Source organism: Myotis lucifugus, unplaced genomic scaffold, assembly GCF_000147115.1.
Source record: "Myotis lucifugus unplaced genomic scaffold, Myoluc2.0 scaffold_49, whole genome shotgun sequence".
In the NCBI taxonomy this organism is placed as follows: Eukaryota; Metazoa; Chordata; class Mammalia; order Chiroptera; family Vespertilionidae; genus Myotis; species Myotis lucifugus.
Window position 1 is genome coordinate 1101936 of NW_005871097.1, and position 20786 is coordinate 1122721.

General features: G+C 39.7%; 1 protein-coding gene across 5 annotated transcripts in view; it reads left to right on the plus strand.

The window, feature by feature from the left end:
* SH3KBP1 (SH3 domain containing kinase binding protein 1) overlaps window positions 1-20786 on the plus strand; it is a 271074-nt gene that overhangs the window by 119771 nt on the left and 130517 nt on the right. For 2 of the 5 annotated variants that reach the window (XM_023753683.1, XM_006088541.3), the window contains exons 4-5: window positions 4316-4445; window positions 18068-18273. In XM_023753683.1, the coding sequence (XP_023609451.1) occupies window positions 4316-4445; window positions 18068-18273 (336 nt within the window). Of the gene's footprint in view, window positions 1-4315; window positions 4446-5013; window positions 5074-14291; window positions 14367-16581; window positions 16641-18067; window positions 18274-20786 lie in introns of those variants that run through there. The other 3 variants (XM_023753684.1, XM_023753685.1, XM_006088543.3) reach the window with 3 other exon arrangements.

Genomic DNA, 20786 nt, shown 5'->3' on the forward strand with positions numbered 1-20786 from the left:
CCACTAATAGACAAAGATGTTTTCTAGAAACAGTTTGATGTTTGTTTTTCCCCCCCAGCAATATTCCAGATGTAAACTATGTCTTAGCACATATACATGAGTTCTAGAAAAGGCAAAATTAATCATGGGTGATAGAAATCAGATTAGTGGTTGCTTGGAAGTGGATTGCCTGGAATGGGACACAAGGGAATTTTCTGGAGTGATAGAAATGCTCTGAATGCTCTGTGTGTTAATAGAGGTATGGTTTTCATGGATGTATGAAAACTGATCGACTTGTACTGTTAACATCTGTGCATTTATATGAATTATACCTCAATTTTAAAAACTTTAAATATCTATCTTAATATTTCTCTATTATTTTTAAATTTTCAAACTACTTTTCATTCTCATAGGTAAGGTAAATGACCACTATTGAAATTCTCATTTAATTATTTCTGAATAAATTTCTATTGAGATAATTGATGTATAATATTGTATTAGTTCCAGGTGTTCAACATAATGATTTCATACATGTATATATTGTGAAATGATTGCCACAATGAATTTAGTTAACATCCATAACCACACAGTTACAATTTTTTCATGTAATGAGAACTTTGAAGATCTACTCTCTTAGCAACCTTAAAATATACAATACAGGATTGTTAACTATTATCACCATTACAACCCCAGAATTTATCAAACTGGAAGTTTGTATCTTGTGGTCATCTTCATTCATTTCACCTACCTCATATCCCCTGCCTCTAAACAATGACCAATCTGTTCACTATCTATGAGTTTAGGAGGTGTTTTTTAGTTTTTTTGTTTTGTTTTTTTTTTAGCTTCTACATATAAGTGAGATCATACGGTATTTGTCTTTTTTCTGACTTATTTAACTTTTTGTAATACCCTCAAGGAACTAGAAAAGAAGAACAAACTCAGCCCAAAGTTTTTAGCTAAAGTCTTTAGCTAAACTCACCAAGAAAAAAAAAAGGACTCAAAATCAGAAATGAAAGAGGAGAGGTTAGAACTGATACCACAGAAATACAAAGGATCTTAGGAGACTACTATGAACAATTATATACCAACAAATTGAACAACCTAGAATAAATGGATAAATTCCTAGAACCATACAACCTACCAAGTCTGAATACATTTTGAGGTAAATTTTAGTAATGTTAAGGTATGTGTTGGTGGAGGAGAACATGAATATGGAGAACGTGGGTATCTACCCCCTTTCATCATTTTCCTTGGGTCAGAAATTATAAGCCTTTAGTAACATCCGTAATTTCCACTTTATTACAAAGGGACACATTTCTTTCTCTCTTTTAAATATAGAAGCATAAACATGAGCAAGCTCTTTTTCTAAGCAGGGGGTGTACAGGCTCTGTATGTTAATTTCTTTGTTGCAGAAACTTCTCAATCAATCTGTCCTGAGGTCCTCAAGCAGTATAGGATAGCTGCTCATTAAATATTAGTGAAATTGGGTGGGATACACAGACCTAGGCTTGGCAGTACCTAATTAAGACCAATGGCCAATATAGTCAGGTCCCTTTTGCTCCTCACAGGAAGGAAAAAATCCTCTTGTGAAGCCATTAGGTCTTTGTAGGCCCCATGGAAGTTTCCCCCAATGATTTCTCTGCTATTCATTCATTCATTCATTCATTCATGTATTCATTTATTTATTCCATATTGTAAGGTACTATGCTTTACTCTTTGAATGAATGAAAGAATGTGTGAATGAATGAATGTAATCACTCTGGGCTTCAGTGTCCTTATTTTTATATGGGAAGTTGAACTGGAATATCATTAAAGAGGGATAGTGTGAGGGTGAGGATCATTTTTCTCATATATCCAGCCTAAATTTCACAACCAAAGCAGCAAGCTATAGGAAGAAAAAGTATTGAACAGTCCTCACTGGTACTGAGGCCAGACCCCCCCTTCCTATGGCGCCTGCAATGGAAAGTGTATCCACCAAGGGATGAGCAGTGTTTTTATTGTCTGCCCCTCTACACACTGTGTGGCTAATGATAGATCTGTGCTATTTCCCTGTTGGCCACTCCTCTCAGACTGTGCTGACAGTGATATAGGCATCTGGAGCTATGGTGAGGTGAAGGCACCCCTGTTTTCCCAGCAGGCAGCCCACCAATTCTGCACATCAGGAGCACTTCCTTCAGGGATCTCGGGCTGGAGCTGCTTATTATTGGGGATAGGAACATTTTAGATACCGTCAAACTGAATCAAATGGAATTGTCCCAGCTGCCCTTTGCTGTTAGGGATTATGCCAGAAACTGCTTATTTGTGGTCCATGCCCTTGGTTTTTCCCTCCTGTCCTGTGATTACAGGAGAAAGGTCATTTTATGGTTCCTTATTCAGGACAAGCACAAAGGACCACATGCTACAAATCCTGTGACTCTTTATATTCAGGCTCATGGTGAATCTTCCTAACCATCCTAATCTTATAAAAGCTCCTTGAAAGAATAATGTGTATCAGTTGACTTGGCACAGAAACATAGAATTATTTAAGCTACAATGCTATTAAATGCCGTGACTTGGTATTGAATAGTCATTGGGACTGTTGTGCATGGATGCTGTTGTATGGATTCTTTTCAGAAGATTCTGTGATCATGCAGATATAATCATCACTCTGCAAGTCCATATTCCATAAATTCCCTAATAAACGCTCTAAACACCATTCTGACTGTCTGCATTCCACAGGCTCTACCAGCTTCCCCCTTTCCTGAATGTCTCACACCCCGACCCCTACTTGAATCTGTCTTTGCTACTCTAAGAGGCCAAACTTAATTCTGATTTCTATTTTTTCCCTCAAGGCCTTCCTTTAGCATCCCAGATCTCAATGACCTTGATTTTGGGGAACAAGTTTGATTTGTGCCAGGTCATAGAATTTTCTCATCTATTTATCTTGCATTGTTAGTTTTTGGTCACATATATCCTCTCCCCTCTTTAAACCACATGCACTTTATACCTTGATAGAACATCAACTTCTTGAAGGGAAAAATGACATGTCCTATACAGTTATGTGTCCCCAGACCCTAGTGTAGAATCGTAGCACATCTATCTCTAACACTGATCAAGTATATTAATTGTCCTTATTATACAGATAGGAAAACCAGGTTTCAGTTTGGTAGGAAATTTGAATAAAGTAATATAACTACTAAGTTTCAGGATAGTATGTGAACTGGGCTTTTTACTCAATATTCTTTTATTGTTTTAATTATTTCAGTTTTTAAATTGTATGTATTGATTGAGTAGGTAATGTTCACAAGTGGTAAAAAAATTCAAAGGTTCTAGGTCTCTCTCTGTTCTACCACACCACTGGTGACTTAATACTTGCTTGTTCTCAAAATGCCCTGTTATTTTCCTCCAAGAAGCCAGCTTGCTATTCTTACTTCTGGTGTCTGTTAGTGGCTCCATAACAAAATTTTATTTAACCCTTTTCTTGCTTGTCCAGTTAATTGGTCACTAAAGACCAGCTCATACCTCAAAGGGCCTTCAAATCTGTACCTGCCTTCTTCATTCTTGCTGCTCCACCAGTTCCAGCCTTCACTCCCTGACCAGATCACTATAGTTTGACTGCCCTTCCTTCACTATATTTCAGTTCATCTCAGGGTAATCTAGGACCTTTCAGAAACCTCCAGGGAGTCCTTCCACCTTCCCACTGAGTTCTTAGCTCGGGGATTAACTGTTTTTGTTAGACTGTCGAGTTAGTTTAGGTAGTCTGGGAAGCCATTCTCAGTTTTTAGATAATGGTTTTAAATGCATAAAATTAAACACATAAGATTATAAAGAGAACCATTTATAGTGAGTAACTATCAAACTATTTTAAAAGCAAATTTTGATATAGTAACCTATCTGGAATTCCTTATTGTATGTAAGAAGTAATTTCTCATTAATACATTAAATAACAAAGTCTCCTAGTAGGTGTGACACTGCCACCATTTCCAAGTAGCAATGAGCACAAACGATATCTTGAGATACTCATAGCATGTATGATGTGACATGAGAACAACTGTGATGTGTTTGGTCACGAGTCACAGGTCCTTCTGTTACCTTTGTAATAAAAGGAAATTCCAAATTTCAAATTTGAGGTTAGTGAAAATAATTCTTTTCCACTTGTGTTTATGGCCCCCAGGTTAAACCCCCCTTTCTGAATCTGAATCTCAAGGCTCTATGGGGTCTGCTTTCTGGTTCCTTGTTAAAGTGTAAGCTTTGAGTCCTTTAGCTACGCCTGTGTGGGCTCTGCACTCTCCACCACACAGATGGGAAAGGAAACTAACCTGACCCCTGCTTCTCTGTTTGGTTCCCATCTGCACAGGTAGAAGAAGGATGGTGGGAAGGTGTTCTCAATGGAAAGACTGGCATGTTTCCTTCCAACTTCATCAAGGAGCTGTCGGGAGAGTCAGATGACCTCAGCATTTCCCAGGATGAGCAGCTCTCCAAGTCAAGTAAGGATGTCCCCACCACCATGCAGGAAAGGGTGGGGACACCAGCGGGTGGTACTTCTGCCTCCCCTCTGCTCTGTAGCCTATGCCAAGCAGTTATGACAAAAAGCTCACGAATATATTTTGGTTATGCTGCCTTAACCCATGTGGTGTGTTAAGTTTATCATTGTACAGGTGTGACCTGCATACCTTTATGTGTGTGCAGACGCACACTCTGTCTCTGGATTGGTGATTGTCAACATTCATGCCGTGGTAATACTTTCTCATGGGTGACCCACGTGGCTGTGCCTTCATATACTTCTAGAGTGTCTGTCCCTCACTGCAAGTTGATAATTATTTTTAAATGAAGCAAATGAGATTGCTATATTTCTCAGCATCCCTTGAAGAACTTGGAGAAGAATGGCACAAACACACACAAATCATTGGTGGTGAGAAGTCCTGTGTTTGGGACGAGTGCATGCCAGTTCCCTTAAAAGTATGATGAGACAGCTAAAAGCCTAGCCCCACGTTGGGTGAGCATGCATGTCCCTCTGCGATGGTGAGAACGAACTCCAGGTCTTTCTTTCTCCAGGGCCTGAAGCTCTCCTCCCTCCAGCTTCTCTGCTGCCCTTTCCAGCTCACGGAGCAAAAGGTCAGGACCGGGAAGCTTTGTTCTCCCAGTCGCTAACCCAACTTCCTGCGTGGGTGTCTGTGTATCTCTTGTGCCGTCTTGAGCCAAGGTCATGAGCATGAATGTCGTAAGAGGTTTGACTGTGTCATAGTGGCAAGGCACTACCTGACAAGAGGACAGCTCCATCCTGTCAAAATAATTGTTAAACGGCTTTCTTTTCCACTTGGAAAAATCTCTCTTGAGTGGAGTTCTCAAGTTAGTTGTATTTCTTTTATTTAACTAGTAGCATGATTGGACAAGTTTCCAATTTGGAGGTAAAGCTATTTCAAGAGAAGTGTTCAGGCAGCCTCCCCTACTTGGTGCCTCAGCAGCTCATCATCCATAGAAGCAGCAGTGCTGGCTGGTTGGCTCAGTGGCTTTAGCTACACCCTTTCCATCTACTTCCAAAGCCTGGGACCCCTCACCCCTGAACCCCATTTCTATCCTAGGATCTATGGTAGGAAGGTCACAAGGTAATTTGGAGCAAATGAAGCATCTTTGAGCTTTTGCTGCCTTCTCTGGCTTGGGGAGAGGGGGTTCTCTGCTAATATGGCCCAACTGATGAGTATGGTCAGGAGAGCAGAAAATGTCCTTGATCCCATGATAGAGTGGGAGTTGCTATAGCTCCCAAATTACCGATTAGAATTCTAACTGCCTGGTGCTTTTTTTGTATACTGGAATAGTATTGTACCTGGTAGTTGAGTTCTATAACAACAATACCATACCTTAGGGATGTTGTAGATTAAATGGGCTTTTTTTTTTTTTGAGAGAGGACCAGATTGGGTCATTATATCACTATTTCTGTGGAGAAGTGCATTATGAGTTCCAATAGCAATAATGTGTATAAAACACCTCACTCATACAAGGCCCGCCATAAATGGTTATTCTCATTGTTAATCATTATAAACTCTTGGTACATAAACAGTATTTTGAGGCTGCTTACACTCTGCTTGGTACCATGTTCACTGAAGCATTGTCTGTATTTGGAAATTACTTGCGGATTCCTCCACTGATGCAGAAAAGTAGGTCGGGGGAGGTGTTGGGCAATCTTTTTTGGAGAACCCTGACCTCTTAGTATCCAGCCATGATTGTGATGCTCTAGTTAGTTTAGGTAGTCTGGGAAGCCATTCTCAGTTTTGCCTCTTGTATTTTTGAAACTATTGAAATAAGCTGTCCTGTTACTACAGGTCAATAATATGGACATTTAACATTGCTCAGCTCAAAGCACACAGTGCTGGGATTTCTGGAGCAGGCAGGTTAGGAGGCTGAAAGGAATGGTCTCCCCAGTCACGTAGCTTTCCTTCACATGCTTGCAAGAGGCTGCTTCTCTTGTAGAGACTGCCTTCCCCAAAGCTCACAAAACTCATTCAGTTCAAAGCCTTCCATTTCAGGACCAGGAGATCCCAATAATTTCAGCAGCCACATTTAGTTACCCTGGAATCTGTCCCTTGTTGAGGGGATTTCAGGTCCTGAAGAGCATGGTATTCTAAGAAAGGTGGCTTTTATAATATATATATATATTATATATTTATTATATATTATATATTATATATTATATATTACATATTACATATTACATATATAGTTAAGAAGAAGAGGGCCCATCTACCTATCTCTCTCTCTGTGTGTCCCTATCTATTCATCAATCCTTCCTTCTCTCTTCCCTTCTTTCCTCCCTTTCTTCTATTCATTCAACCTTTTTTTTTGAGCCCTGTTGTTACCAAGACACTGTATAAGGCATTTAAGATATATAGAGACAAATCAAATCTCCACCTTCAGTCAGCTCACATTGCAGAAAGGGGGTAACGCAAATCAGCAGAAGTTCAAGAAAATGCCTCAGGTGCTCTGCTAGCTGGGTGTCTGAGGAACAGTGGGATACAAAGACTGAAGGCCAGCCCCATGGGGTTGTGGGGATGATGATGGTCACAAAGGGCTTCATAGAAAAGCAGATGTGGTAATAATGTCCCTATGGTTTGCTAAATTGGAATAATCTTCTGAAAGAGAAAGAAATAGCATCTGTCAGTGTTTGACAGGGTTTTCAGTAGCCATTTATTCTCTGATGTTAAAATGTATACAATCACATCAGGTCACATACAGAAATTACGTATACCATTAGGGTTTGTCTAAGTGGAAACTTCGATTTTAGAATGAATCTTCGTATTCCCTACCCTCAGAGAATAGTGTTAGTAGTTTTGATGTGGTTTGCTTAAAAAAAAAACCACTTTTGGAATATTTATAGATTCACAGGAGTTACAAAAAAACTGATTAGGGAGGCCCTGTGTGCCCTTCACCCAGTTTCCCCCAGGGATAACATCCTGTATGACTGTAAAAATACATATTTATTGTTATTATAGAACTGAGAAAGACAAATGTAGTTAATGCCCAAAAGACATCTAGCTTTTTATTGTGGTATAAGCTAAACTGTACTTAATCAAGGTCTTTGTTAGATCAGACCACATAATATTCTTCATAAATTAAATTACTTTTCACAGAGATTACTTAACTAATAACATGGATCTGGGAGTAAGTTAAACTCCTAATGTTAGTGTCATTCTGATAATCTTTAGAGATCCTAATGGCATATAAAAATCCTCTTAATGTAAATGTTAGCAGACATTAGTGTGGGGTTTTAAAGACAGATGAAATCTTTATCCTGATATATATGAAGAAAACTTTGAGTACAATCTATTCTTGTATATCTCTTTCACACACACACACACACACACACACTCTTGTGCACATACTTATTTGGTATTTGTACTCTTCACATTTTGACTTCCAGATAGTATTTAAGGATAGTTATTCAGTTGAATTTTGTCAACCAATGGATGAATGCAATAGAGAGAAACGTTGCATTAGATTTATAAGGAAGTGTGCCAAGACATCTTGACACATGATAGGAGTTCGCTGAATGCTTGCTGAATCCTGTCTTACTCTGAGGAGAGGCATTTTTATTTTTGAATGACAGGTGCTAATTGCTTGAGCTTGCTTTTCTTTTACCCTGATATTTTTTTGTTATGGTGGTTGGTTATGAAAAATCTCTAAAATTTAGATCTTTGTTCAGGGTAATTTAATCTATCAAGGAAAGTGTTACAGCACTTGTATTGGTTGATATGTTGTTTTAAATATTTTAGCTTGATAAGAAAATTCATTGTTATGTAGTAGCAGAAACTTTTTGCTACATAATTAAATTTGAAAACATCTCTACCTATAGAACCTTAATGGTGCTCTTTAAAAAGATTTTTGTAAACTTTTTTGTTTAAGTCTCCTTCCATCACCATTTATCCACTCATACCCTTTTCTACATGCCCCCATAATCTTTTTATTATAGAAAATTTCTAACATGTACACAAGTCTAGATAATTTTATAATGAACCCCTGTATGTCCTTCACCCAGCTTCAGCAATTATCAATATGGCCAGTTGGTTGCATTTATACCACTACACAATCCTCCCTTGTATTGTTTTGAAGAAAACCCAGATATCATATAATTTTTCCGTAAATACAGTCATGGGCTACATAATGACATTTTTGTCAATGAGGGACCACATAAACAATGGTGTTCCCATAAGATTATAATGGAGCTGAATGGAAGGATATGTAGTTCAGGACAATTTTTCTTCTTTAACAGGAGCACTATCTGTGGGGCGTGGTAGTAGATTCTCACTCGTAGCACCTCAATTTTGAGTGTACCAAGTACTTCTCACTGACCTGTTTCAGCACAGAAGAGCCTGTCTCCCCAGCACTACATATTCAGAGGGCTCTACAGCCCTCCCATATTTAGTTTGGTGGTGTTCAGAGTACATGGCTGTAAGTTCTTTGTTGAGGACCTAAGATCCTGTACAAGAACACAGACCCACAGGACCTACCTTAACCAGTATTAAGTGCCACTGCCACTTTAGTAAAAACTTTCTGTGGTGGAGGGCCAGCCTGTCCCTGTGCTTTGGAAATATTTTCCAGTTGTAATAATGCAAAGCATGGATAAGTTATATTTCTTTCATCAGTTCAATACCAGAGAGAGCCCTTTTTGCTAGATAGGATCAATGGAACCAAAAACACATTTCCAAAGTCCAAATATTGAGTCCTCAGTTCTACACCCTCTCCATGTTGTTAAACACCCTCTTTTTTATGAATACCACAAAGTTCCTTAATCTGACTGCTGCTCCAGCATTCAATAGCCAGAACCACATGGCCATGTGGTTCCTTTATCTTTCCATCTTGATTTTCTTATTCCTACTGACCCTCAGGGCACCTTTCACTCCCTCCTGACAGTCATGATGATGATGATCTATGCTGTAGCCAGTTTCTCTTCAATATTTTCAGTCAGCCCAGCCCACACTCCTGTCCATGGAGCAGTATTGACAGCTTTGGGTTTCCATTTCTGACCCTGTTGGAGGGGAGCAGAGGGAGGGCTAGTGGGACAGTGTTTATAAACTCTCCAGTCGTGGACAACAACGTCCTAGGCTTTCACATTCACTCACCTCTTGCTCACTGGCTCACCCAAAGCAACCTCCAGTTCTGCAAGTTCCATTCATGTTAAATGCCCTATGCAAGTGTACCATTTTTAAGCTTTTAGACCAGTGGTCACCAACCTTTCGGACCTCACAGACCACCAGTGGTCCACGGACCACCAGTTGGCGACCGCTGTTTTAGACCATATTTTTACCACACCTTTTCTAGGTTTAGTTACACAAATACTTACCACTATGTTATAGTTGCCTATAGTATTTAGTAGAGTAACATGCTGTACAGGTTTGTAACCTAGGAGCAATAGGCCACTATACCATATATAGTAGGCTTTTCTCAATTTGGGTAAGTGCACACTATGATATTCACACAATATCAAAATCACCTAATTATACATTTCCCAGATCTATCCCTGTCGTTAAGCCACACGTGACTGTATTTCAATATGTATCAATAAAAGGGTGTCTTAAAATATTGTTATCGCACCAAAAATAATGGCAACTTCTTTAATGTAGTTAAATATACAATCAGTGTTCACTTTACTCTAATTGTCTTCTATTTTTAATACAATTTGTTAGTTTGAATCTGTATCCAAACAAGGTACATACACTGTAATTTGTTAATATGTTTCAAGTCTCTTTGAATCAATATTCCTCCTCCTTATCTCTTTTTTTTTCTTAAACTGAGATCCTTTGTCTATTAGTTTTCCACTGTCTGCCTTTGCTGATTTCATCTCTGAAATGTCATTTACTCGATATTCTTATAAATTGATAATTAGATCTAGGGGCTTGATTAAATTCAAGGTATATACATATGGTGTCCCCCCAAAATGTATACACTTAACAGCTCATAGCTCAATTTTGAAATGAAATGTATTTTAATAAGCACTGCCTTTACAATTATTCAAAGTGTGTGTATGTATTTTTTGGGGACACCATATATATTTCCAAACTGCTTCATAAGTGATAATGTATAGTCTTTCTGGAGGCTCATAATGTCTGGCGGTCTTTCTTTTTGAATGTTAGTAATCACTGATGATTATCACCCAGATCTGTTTATTCATTAGGGCTTGCAAAATGATGCCAATAAGGAATTTTTTGAAAGGATGAAATGGACTCTGATGTGACAGATCAATAGTGGGGAAAATTTGAGTAAATTAGGTTTTTAAAAAATAAAACATCCAAGTGGTTGCAATAATAGTGCAGGCAGAACCTTATGTTAGGAATGGAAAGGAATTTAGAGATCATGGTCTGCTATCAGATGAGAACACTAAAACCCAATGAAATTAAGTCCTGGGTGTGTGGCCTGGCTTATGAGCGATGAGGCCATAGTTACATGCAGGCCTTCCACACACATTGGTATTGCCTCCATTATGGGTTGTATTCACCCTCTCACTGAACATATGATAAATTTAAAATCTCAGTACAGTTTAGCTTATTTCTTCTTTTTGTCCCAGTTCATGATTAATTACCTTTTCAGTTACAGTTTTGCACATGCTAGTATTGACTAAATAATGTGAAATTGAACTGATTATAAATTATATTGAAACTAGAGGCCTGGTGTATGAATTCATGCACCAGTGGGGTCCCTTAGTCTGGCCTGTGGGATCGAGCTGAAACCTGCTCTCCATCATCCCCCAAGGGGTCCTGGATTGCGAGAGGGTGCAGGCCAGGTGGAGGGACCCCACCAGTGCACGATCGGGGCAGGGAGGGATGCGCTGGAGGTTGGCCAGCCAGGGAGGGATTGCAGGAGGGCTCTAGGGCGTGTCTGGCCCATCTCACTCAGTACCAATTGGTAGGACCCCAGCAGCAAGCTAACCTACCAGAGTGTCTGCCCCCTGGTGTTCAGTGCACATCATCGGGACTGGTTGACCGGTTGACTGTCTGCCCCCTGGTGGTCAGTGCCCATCATAGTGAGCGATTGAGCAGCCTTAGCATATCATTAACATATTACGCTTTGATTGGTTGAATGGTAGACACTTAGCATATTAGGCTTTTATTATATAGGATTATATTATTATATCAAATTATAATCAGAGCATATCCTGAATCTATAAGATTTGTTTAAACTTAGAGGCAAAGAAATCCAGATATGACTATTGTTTAGTTTCAATTTCATACATATTTTCTTCACATTTAATATATAAATGTGTCTTGTCTGTTTCTAACATCCTTTTTATATTATTTAATTTCTTAGGTTCTAAAATAAATGTCATAACACTGAAAAGTATTTGTTAGTTTTTTTTTAAATAAAAGCCATCTTTTAGCTACAGAAACATTTTCAGTTATTTTTTATAATTTTCAGAGAGGAAAAACTTTGCATTTTCTCTCTATAACAACTAACAACCATGAGATTTCAGCTTGAATTGACTTTCTTATTTTCCTCAATTCTTTAGTTTTAAATTTTAGGTCTTGATACTTTAGTGATTTGTCAAGCTAAGACAGAGATGAAGATGGCCTTTTGAAAGCTCAGGGTAAACCACCCCCATAATATACAAATACTGTATTTCATCAGCTATAAGAAATGGATTGCTCAGTGCCCGTTGCCTATAAAAAGTAAGGCCAGGCTGACAAACTCCACTCTGTGTCATCACTAGACTTTCTTTTCTTTTTAATATTAGATAATATTTGTTTTGTCTATGATCTATTAGCAGTGATGAGCAATTAGTAAATTGCTAAAAAAGAGTTCTAGGCAAAATTAGATACTAGCATAAGCATAGGATTTTGTGTTGAAATTTTAAAGTTCTTTTTACAGTGTTTGCTGCCTTCAAGTGCTAATATTTAGTAGTGGCTGGAGGGTGTTTCTCCCAATAAAATAAACAGCATTCACATTCATGAACTTTCCAGTTGCTTACCTCTTTTGCTTTTTAGATCAAATGTGTATCTCACCCACCCCTACCCCAGGCTCCATTGACCTTACTGCCAGTGCATGGGGAACTTTGCAGAAATGCTTGGCCATTCAGAGACATCAGGGTCATGGTCTACTTCAGTGATTCTCAGACTTGGTCCTGGGGAAGAACATAGGGAAACTCTGTTGTACTTGGAAGAACTTTACTGAAATACTGATTTCTTTTTCATATACTTACCTTTTCTGACACTGAAAGGACTGTTACTGTTCAGTTTTGGAGCTCACAAAATATCTGTATTCCTTAGGAGTAATTTTGACTTAATGACTGAAGTTAAACAGAATAAAAAATTTCCCAAATAAAAACTAGCCACTGTTACTTGCTCTGCTTTTGTCATCAAAGTCCTCAAGAGCTGCAAGTTTACCAAGAACATTTGAAACATTTGTTTCTTTGGATTATTCTTCAATAGCCAGTTATTTGAATTTCTAAGTGTTTGCCTTAATTGGATGGATCACATATATCAAAAAGGGCAGATTTCAAAACAAGGGTGTACCACCATGCCTGTAGGACATGGAAATTAGAATACCTGATTCTACTTAAGTTGTTGGTCTGATCTTTCACAATCCCTTCATGTATTAGGGCTGACACTATGGTTCCTATTAGGAGTTCCCGTTTTCTTAATGAGTATTTCTAAGAAGTGAGAGAAGTTGCTCTCTTCCATCTCAGTTCTTTCTGTCTCTCTGTAAGTGTAGCCAGCCTTTTTACCCCACGGACTTACTATAAAGCTGTATTACTGGTTTCCGGTCGATATTTAGCTTACAAACCATAATAGAGCTAATTTCTTGGGTAACTTAAAGTAATGCATTTATTAATAGAGTTTGCCTTTAGCAAATCAAGTTACCTGCTGGTAGTATTCTCTGTAGGGCATATAAACACACGTAGGAGCATGTGTGTGTGTGTGTGTGTGTGTGTGTGTGTGTGTGTACACAAAGTGGGGCGGTATATGTGTATGTTCTGTGTACTTACTCATGGTTCCACAGAGATTTGGGTTTTAGCCATGTGTCCAATTTTATGCTATTGATAACTTCTATTTTTAATAACAAAAAAAGTGACATTTGACAGTGGGTGAGTCCTATGTCCTCATGCTTGAGTATACTAGTAGTCTCATGACTGATATGGTGAAACCTCAATTAAGATGTTTCAAGAAATAGGGTTTTCTGAAGTCCTTGGTGCTAAACAGAAAACCCCTTATATCAACATGGATGCCACTATTGGTTTCAAACCTCATTGGTGAAAACCCCCCTCTAGTATATTAGTACATTTTCTTGCTTAAAGGTACTGAGGGTGATAAATATATTTTAAAGAGAATGTCATGCCTTGTTTAGAATCTTGCAGTCATGAATATCAGTTTGTATCATGCAGGGACCTAGGGTTAGAAGATAAAAGAAGATGGGCCTGAATATTATGCTTGGGTCATATTCTCCAAAGAGAAGATAGTGCTGTACAATTGAGTTAATTAAGGACTCCAATTAATTGGATTCATTCTGGTTAATTGAGGTTTGCCTATTCTTGAATTATAATGTTGAAATGGCTTCCAGGTTTAAATGGAGCATAATCTACATGCCAGTCATGTGCAGAGGCAAGCCCTAGTTCTGGGGCCTCATGATTGTGTATTGTGGTTGCATGGGGACTTTGGGCTCATTCTGTAACATTCTGAAATTTTGCCTAATGGTCTCTAATTAAGTTTGCGGATGAAGCTCTTGCAGTGGATTCATTGAAGGCAAGTTCAGTTAAAGATTCTTCCTCTTCCTTCCTTTGCCATCATTTGCTCCCCCTTCCCCCTTCTCTTGTTTTTTCTCTCCCCTTCTCTTCTCTCATTCACTGTCAGGAAAGACTACCTTTGAAGGGACAATTCTGTACCGAGCTGCACCGGGAAAGACGGAGGGCCACAGACGTTATTACAGTGAGTGACCTTAACAGCAGGAGGCAATTGTAAAGATAAGATCTGGGTACTTGTGTTTTTTGATGCAGCTGCACTTTCCCGAGCTGCTCATGCTTCTGCCAAGTGTCTGTGAATTTCTGGTCCAAGGACATGGACTTATTTGTCTAAGATAAGTGCCATCTCCTTGGTGTACGCTACAAGAGCTTTCCCACCACCATCCCCTGGTGCTTTCTTGTTTGCTTTGTGCCTCTATCATGTGTGTGACATGGATGCATGAACCATGCGTGCAGAGAAGCAATCGGTAGCATTTGTCATGCATATGTATTTGTACCGGTATCTCTGGGCCTCGGGGGTGGTGTAAGATGGCTTCCTGTGGAGATGTCAACCACTTATGGTCATTGGAAACTAATAAGCCATTTTTCCATTGTGTGGTTCGAAGAAATAAAAATTTGGCATGAAAGTCCATGCCAGAAATGATTATTTCGCTTTGCTCATCCAGCCAATCACCACACGGCAGACTTCTTTGGCTGTACCAATGTGTAGCCTTTTGTGTTGTGAAATAAAGCTGCTGAAAGTTGAGAGGAAGGAAATGAATGTGATTAATGGATTGCTCTTGTGAAGCCCTTAGGACAGTTCCTGCCACACAGTAAGCACTATACATGTGAATTAAACATAAATCAAAGTAGCCCATAGGTCTGAATTGATCAGTGCTGGAATATTAAGGTAAATTACACGAAAGTGGACAGTTATGTGATGGGCCAAAGCAAATTTGAGGAGACTTTGTTCTTTTTCACCTTGATGGAGAGACACCCACCTTAATGTGCATGTACACATATGCATACGTACATACATCCATGGAAGTTGAAAGAGAAGGTTCAGATGAGAACACCGAAATTGTGCTTCTCAGACTGTCTGTGGTGAAGTGTATTTTTATTTCGGTTCCCAGGTGGACAGATACCTGCTTCTGCTGTACATGACTTTACTGTGCCCACACTGCTCTACCTGGGTCTCACCGCAGGCATTTGATAGACTGAGATGGATCTATGCCCTGTTCACCTACATGAGTCCACTGCCCACATCTGGAAGTCAAACCAGTACCTCACTGTGTACCAGTAATGAGCCTTTCACAAACTGGCCCCAATATGCAGATGACACTAGGTTGCATTGCCTGAGAGTGTCACCTGGAGTTCTGAGTGTGACACAGGAACATTTTATAGGATAGTATATGTAATGGGAACCAGTAGCTAAAAGATGCTGTACCAAACAGACATGAAAATGAAAAGTCACCTTTTCCCCCTTCCAACCAGAAGGAACTAGATTTCACCAACCCAGGTATTCAGATATTTAATTTACATATTTAAGGTTGATCGAAGCAGGCTGCCAGAATTTCTGGAAGAAAAATCTGCCGTGTGTTTCCTTCCCAGTTCATGCTTGTGTGGTTGAATGACTATGCAATCTCTCCCTGTGTAATATAAAGAGTATTTCTCACAGTGGTTAATATAAAGTTATTAAGATGAGTCTGGAAGTCAGCAAATCCCTGAAACCAGAAGCTCTGTGAAATCAGGATGGCAGTGATTGAAAATATTATGGTTCTAGCTAATGAGGAATTATAGAAGAAGCCTTCAAATTTTTCTTTTTGAAGAACTAAAACAGCCTTGCCCTAATCCATTTGCCCAGCTGCCTTCTGGTGGTGGTGGGGGTGGGGGATGGGGGTGGTTGTGGTCGGGAGGATGGTGGTGATGGTTTCATTTCACTAACCATTTCTTTATTCTACCCTCAAATGGTTCTTTCCAAACCAGAAAAGAATATATAAGCCATTTATCACAAAGGAAGAATCCATACAGCAAAATGAGAACATGTTACAGGGGAAATTACACAATATTTAGACTCAAAAATTGTATCTCCAGCAGGGACATTTCTAAAAACAATGAACAAATGGATAGCTAATCCAGGGGATGTCCATGTTTGCACACTCAAATCCAGCCCTGTAACTTGCACCCGACCCCTTGTCGTGGGCTATTCTCATTGTTCTGCCCTCTTTTCTTCATAAATGCTATTCTTTAGTGAATTAAAATGTACACCATGGATCTTCCTCCCCACTCCTTTTTTGGCTTATAAATCCCATTTTATTGAAAACGGTGCCAACATGCACAGCCATTGTTTTAAGGATTTGATTTTGAAACTTGTTAGCAATTTATAATGACCTTTCTATATTTTGTCTGTTTTCATTTAACAGTTTCTTCCTGCACTGAGACTTCTTTATTTGAATGACTTCAACATTTTATGACATTTTATGTGAGCAATTATTTGGTGTATCATTCTTATGTACTAGGAGACCACCTTACTTATACAAAGATAATGCACGATTGGCTAATAGAGAGCAAAATTTGATGGTGTACTTTCATCCCAAGGGCATGGTTGTCATCAGGAGATATATAGTAAATGTTCAGGAGCTGTCCTAGTCATCTAGAGCAGTGGTTCTCAACCTTCCTAATGCCGCGACCCTTTAATACAGTTCCTCATGTTGTGGTGACCCCCAATTTCATTGTTACAAATTGAACATAATTAAACCTTAGTGATTAATCACAAAAACAATATGTAATTATAGATGTGTTTTCCGATGGTCTTAGGCGACCCCTGTGAAAGGGTCGTTCGACCCCAAAGGGGTCGCGACCCACAGGTTGAGAACACTGATCTAGAGGCTTTTAGAGACAGGTTTAATGGCATACTTTAGTACTCCATAAACTATCCTTTGAATCCTGCCCTTTGATAGCATCACTGATGTACCAATCATCAAAGTAAGAATATACACCCAGAAATTAACTAGAAACAAATAGGCTCTTCCTTTTAGGAACATGGTTGTGGGCAGAGCCTGGGGAAAAAAGAATCTGGGGAGGTAAGTGTCCATGTTGTCTTGCTGATAACTATCTTGTGACTTCCAACACATGCCCCAAGGTCAAAGGAAGGGTGTCATATCCCCGGTGTTCTTCTTTGGAAAGGAGTTCAGCATTGGGGAAGTGATGGTATTAGAGGGAAGATGAGCTTGGAGGATTCTGGCCTTTGGGAGGGCAGCTTCCATTTTCTCTTTAACAAACACAATCATCTTGTCAGTCTCAATGTCAAGTTTGGTTTAATGCTTTCCTAGAGAAACATGTCTGTGTACATTTATTCCTTGTGAAGCCATCCAAAGAGATTTAATTCTTTAGCAGTCATAATTTTGTGTGATTTCTTTAATTGCTAATTTGTTTAAATGGCTTTAGCTTTACAGTTTCCCTTTAGGAAATCTTACTTTCATTGCTAATTGCTAATTGACATGAGTCATAGAGATTGGAGGTACAGTATGTGGTACTGACTGGGCAGGGAGGTGAGGAGGGGCGGGAAAGGTTGCTATTGCACCGACGGTAGCAAAACACATTTGAATAAGAACCAGGCTCTGGCTGAGCAGAGGTAAAATGTCACATTTACAAAGAGATCATCTTTGAAATGAGATTTTCTGCAAAGTGTTGATTCACTTTGTAAGATTAAAGGGTGAGGCAGAGATATCAAACAAAAATCAGAGCCACTCAAACTCAACATATGCAACACTAAATGAAAACCCAAATGCAAGTTATCCTGTACCCAGGAACACTTTTAGAGGTGGTTCCTGGCTGGCTGTGAGGAGCTTCATGGCTATGACTGCTTTTCTGAGCCATTTCTCTCCTGCTCCCCCCTCCTCTTCACAGGTTTAAGGGAAACCACAGGCTCTGAGAGTGATGGAGGTGACTCGAGCAGTACCAAATCGGAAGGTGCCAATGGAACAGTTGCAACTGCAGCAATCCAGCCGAAGAAAGTTAAGGGAGTGGGTTTTGGAGATATTTTCAAAGACAAGCCAATAAAGCTAAGACCAAGGTCGATTGAAGTAGAAAATGACTTTCTGCCGGTGGAAAAGGTACGTTCAACAGTTTCTCTTTCATTTCAACTTAATGTGGAGTATCCAAAAGTACTTTGTAGGGTGTGGTGTCTGAGATGTCCTGCGCCTCCTTTGGGGTTCCAGTGTCCTCAAATACTAGCCGCTCCCCTTTACACATAGTCCCTCTGTGTGGAAACAGCTTTCCTCCAAAGGCTCATGCTTGAATTTGCTGCTGCTTTTCTTTTTATTAATTTAAATTTTATTTTTCAATTACAATTGACATTCAATCTTATTTTGTATTAGTTTCAGGTGTACCGCATAGTGGTTAGACAAGCATATACTTTACAAAGTGTCCCCCCTGATATTTCCAGTATCCACCTGGCACCATTCGGAGTTATTAGAATATTATTGACTACTAGAGGCCTGGTGCATGAAATTTGTGCACTTGGGGGTGGGGGTGGTCCCTCAGCCCGGATTGCAATAAGGCACAGGCCAGGCCGAGGGACCCCACCAGTGCACTATCAGGGCTGGGGAGGGATGTGGGAGGTTGGCCAGCTTGGGAGGGACCGCGGGAGGGCTCCTGGGCATGTCTGGCTCGTCTCGCTCAGTCCTGATGGGCCGGACCCCAGCAGCAAGCTAACCTACCAGATGGAGCGTCTGCCCCCTGGTGATCAGTGCTTGTCATAGCGAGCAGTTGAGCGGCCTTAGCATAGCATTAGCATATTATGCTTTCATTGGTGAATGGACGACCAGACTATTAGCATATTAGGCTTTTATTATATAGGATATTCCCTATGCTGTACTTTACATCTTAGTGACTATTCTGTAACTACCAATCTACTTCTCAATCTCTTCACCTTTTTCTCCCAGTCCCCCATCCCCTCTTCCCTCTGGCAAGCATCAGTCTGTTCTTTGTGTCTATGAGTCTGTTTCTATTTTGTTTGTTCATTTACTTTGTTCTTTTAGTTTTACATGTAAGTGAAATCATATGGAATTTGTCTTTCTCTGACTGGCTTATTCCACTTGCTGCTGCTTTTCTTACTGATCTCCTAGCTCTGGAATGTTTCCCAGTTTGACTTTTCAAATGGACCAGCACTTCTCCATTTTTCTCCCCAGAGAAGACCCTCATGCCTGGACACAGCTAAACAGATGGCCTTGATATTTTTCACGCAACCCCCAATCCCTCTCCTCTACTTGTACATTTCTCTGATACTTTGTGCTTGGAGGTGTTGCCTGATTCTGCAGTAGAGGAAAGAGGTTGTGCATTTTTTCTTTAGGAGTTAGGTGGGAATGATTTCGGACTGCCTAAAGGAAGTCTCCCGCATGTGTGAACGATGGTGACTCCCTGGGTTGTTACCATCAGGAAGCTGGCTTTTTCCTTCTGCCTCTGGTTCTGGGTTGGCGTTAAACAGTGTGTTGCTGCTGAGTACGCGGTTGCCACAGCAACACACCCAGAACCATCATACTTGTGGCTGTTAATGACGTCTACTGTGGTACACTTCTAAGCACCATAGCTTTGCTTAGGATTTGATAAATACGATGGAATTTTCCAGATTGTAATAAGCTACACTTGTGCTGTGCTTGAGGAATGTTTGTTAATTTGATTTAGTGCTGAAATGTTTGCTTTGATGTTTGTGCTGGCAGGCTTGAGGGATAGGGCATTGGCAAGATTTCTAATGCAGGTTTATTGGTAGGTTTTAAATATTGTTCATTTTTTGATGAGATGACATTTTTAAAGTTGCATCATCTTCTGCAGCTGTAGAACTTTCATCCACTGCCCTCCCCACTACTTCCCAGCAACCATGCCTGGTGTCATGCATTAGAAACAGAATCTGAAAAGGAAACTTTTGGACACTTAATACCATCAGTAGATATTCACTTAATACCCTATGAAGAAGGTGGAAAGGGCAGATGTTTAGAAATGAAAGACTTTCATTTAAACTCTTCTTTTGTTGAACTTCACTAAGCCAGTATTGTTTCTTTAAGTAATCAAGTTCGTAGTATCCCAGCTTGTGAGCTCATTTCAATTTCACATGGTCACTTTGAGATTCCTGTAAATATTTACAAAAGAGCAAGTTCCCATCTTGGGAAGGAATGATGTATGCAGTTTTCCTTCATTTCCTTCTAGTAATTGAAATGACCCTGACCATTGACTCAATGCCCTTCCCTCACTTAATCTATCCCAGCCCCCTTTCTCTTCCTTAAACATGCCACACACACTCCCACTTGAGGACCTTTGACACAGAGTGCCTGGACACTCTACTTCCACCTGCCCATCCAGTGTCCTGCCACTCTTTCCAGGGAACTTGGCTCAGACCTCACCTTTTCAACGAGGCCTGCCCTGGCCTAGTCATTCTGAAACCTGTCCCTTTAGCCCATCCTGATTACTTGCACTGCATTTTGTTTTGTTTTCCAAAGCATATACCCCCTTCTAAAATAATATTCATGTTTACTATGCTTATTATTTGTTTGTTCACTGATGTATTCTATACGTTTACAACAGTGTGTGGCACATAGTGGGTGCTCAGTAAATATGAGTTGAATAATATTAA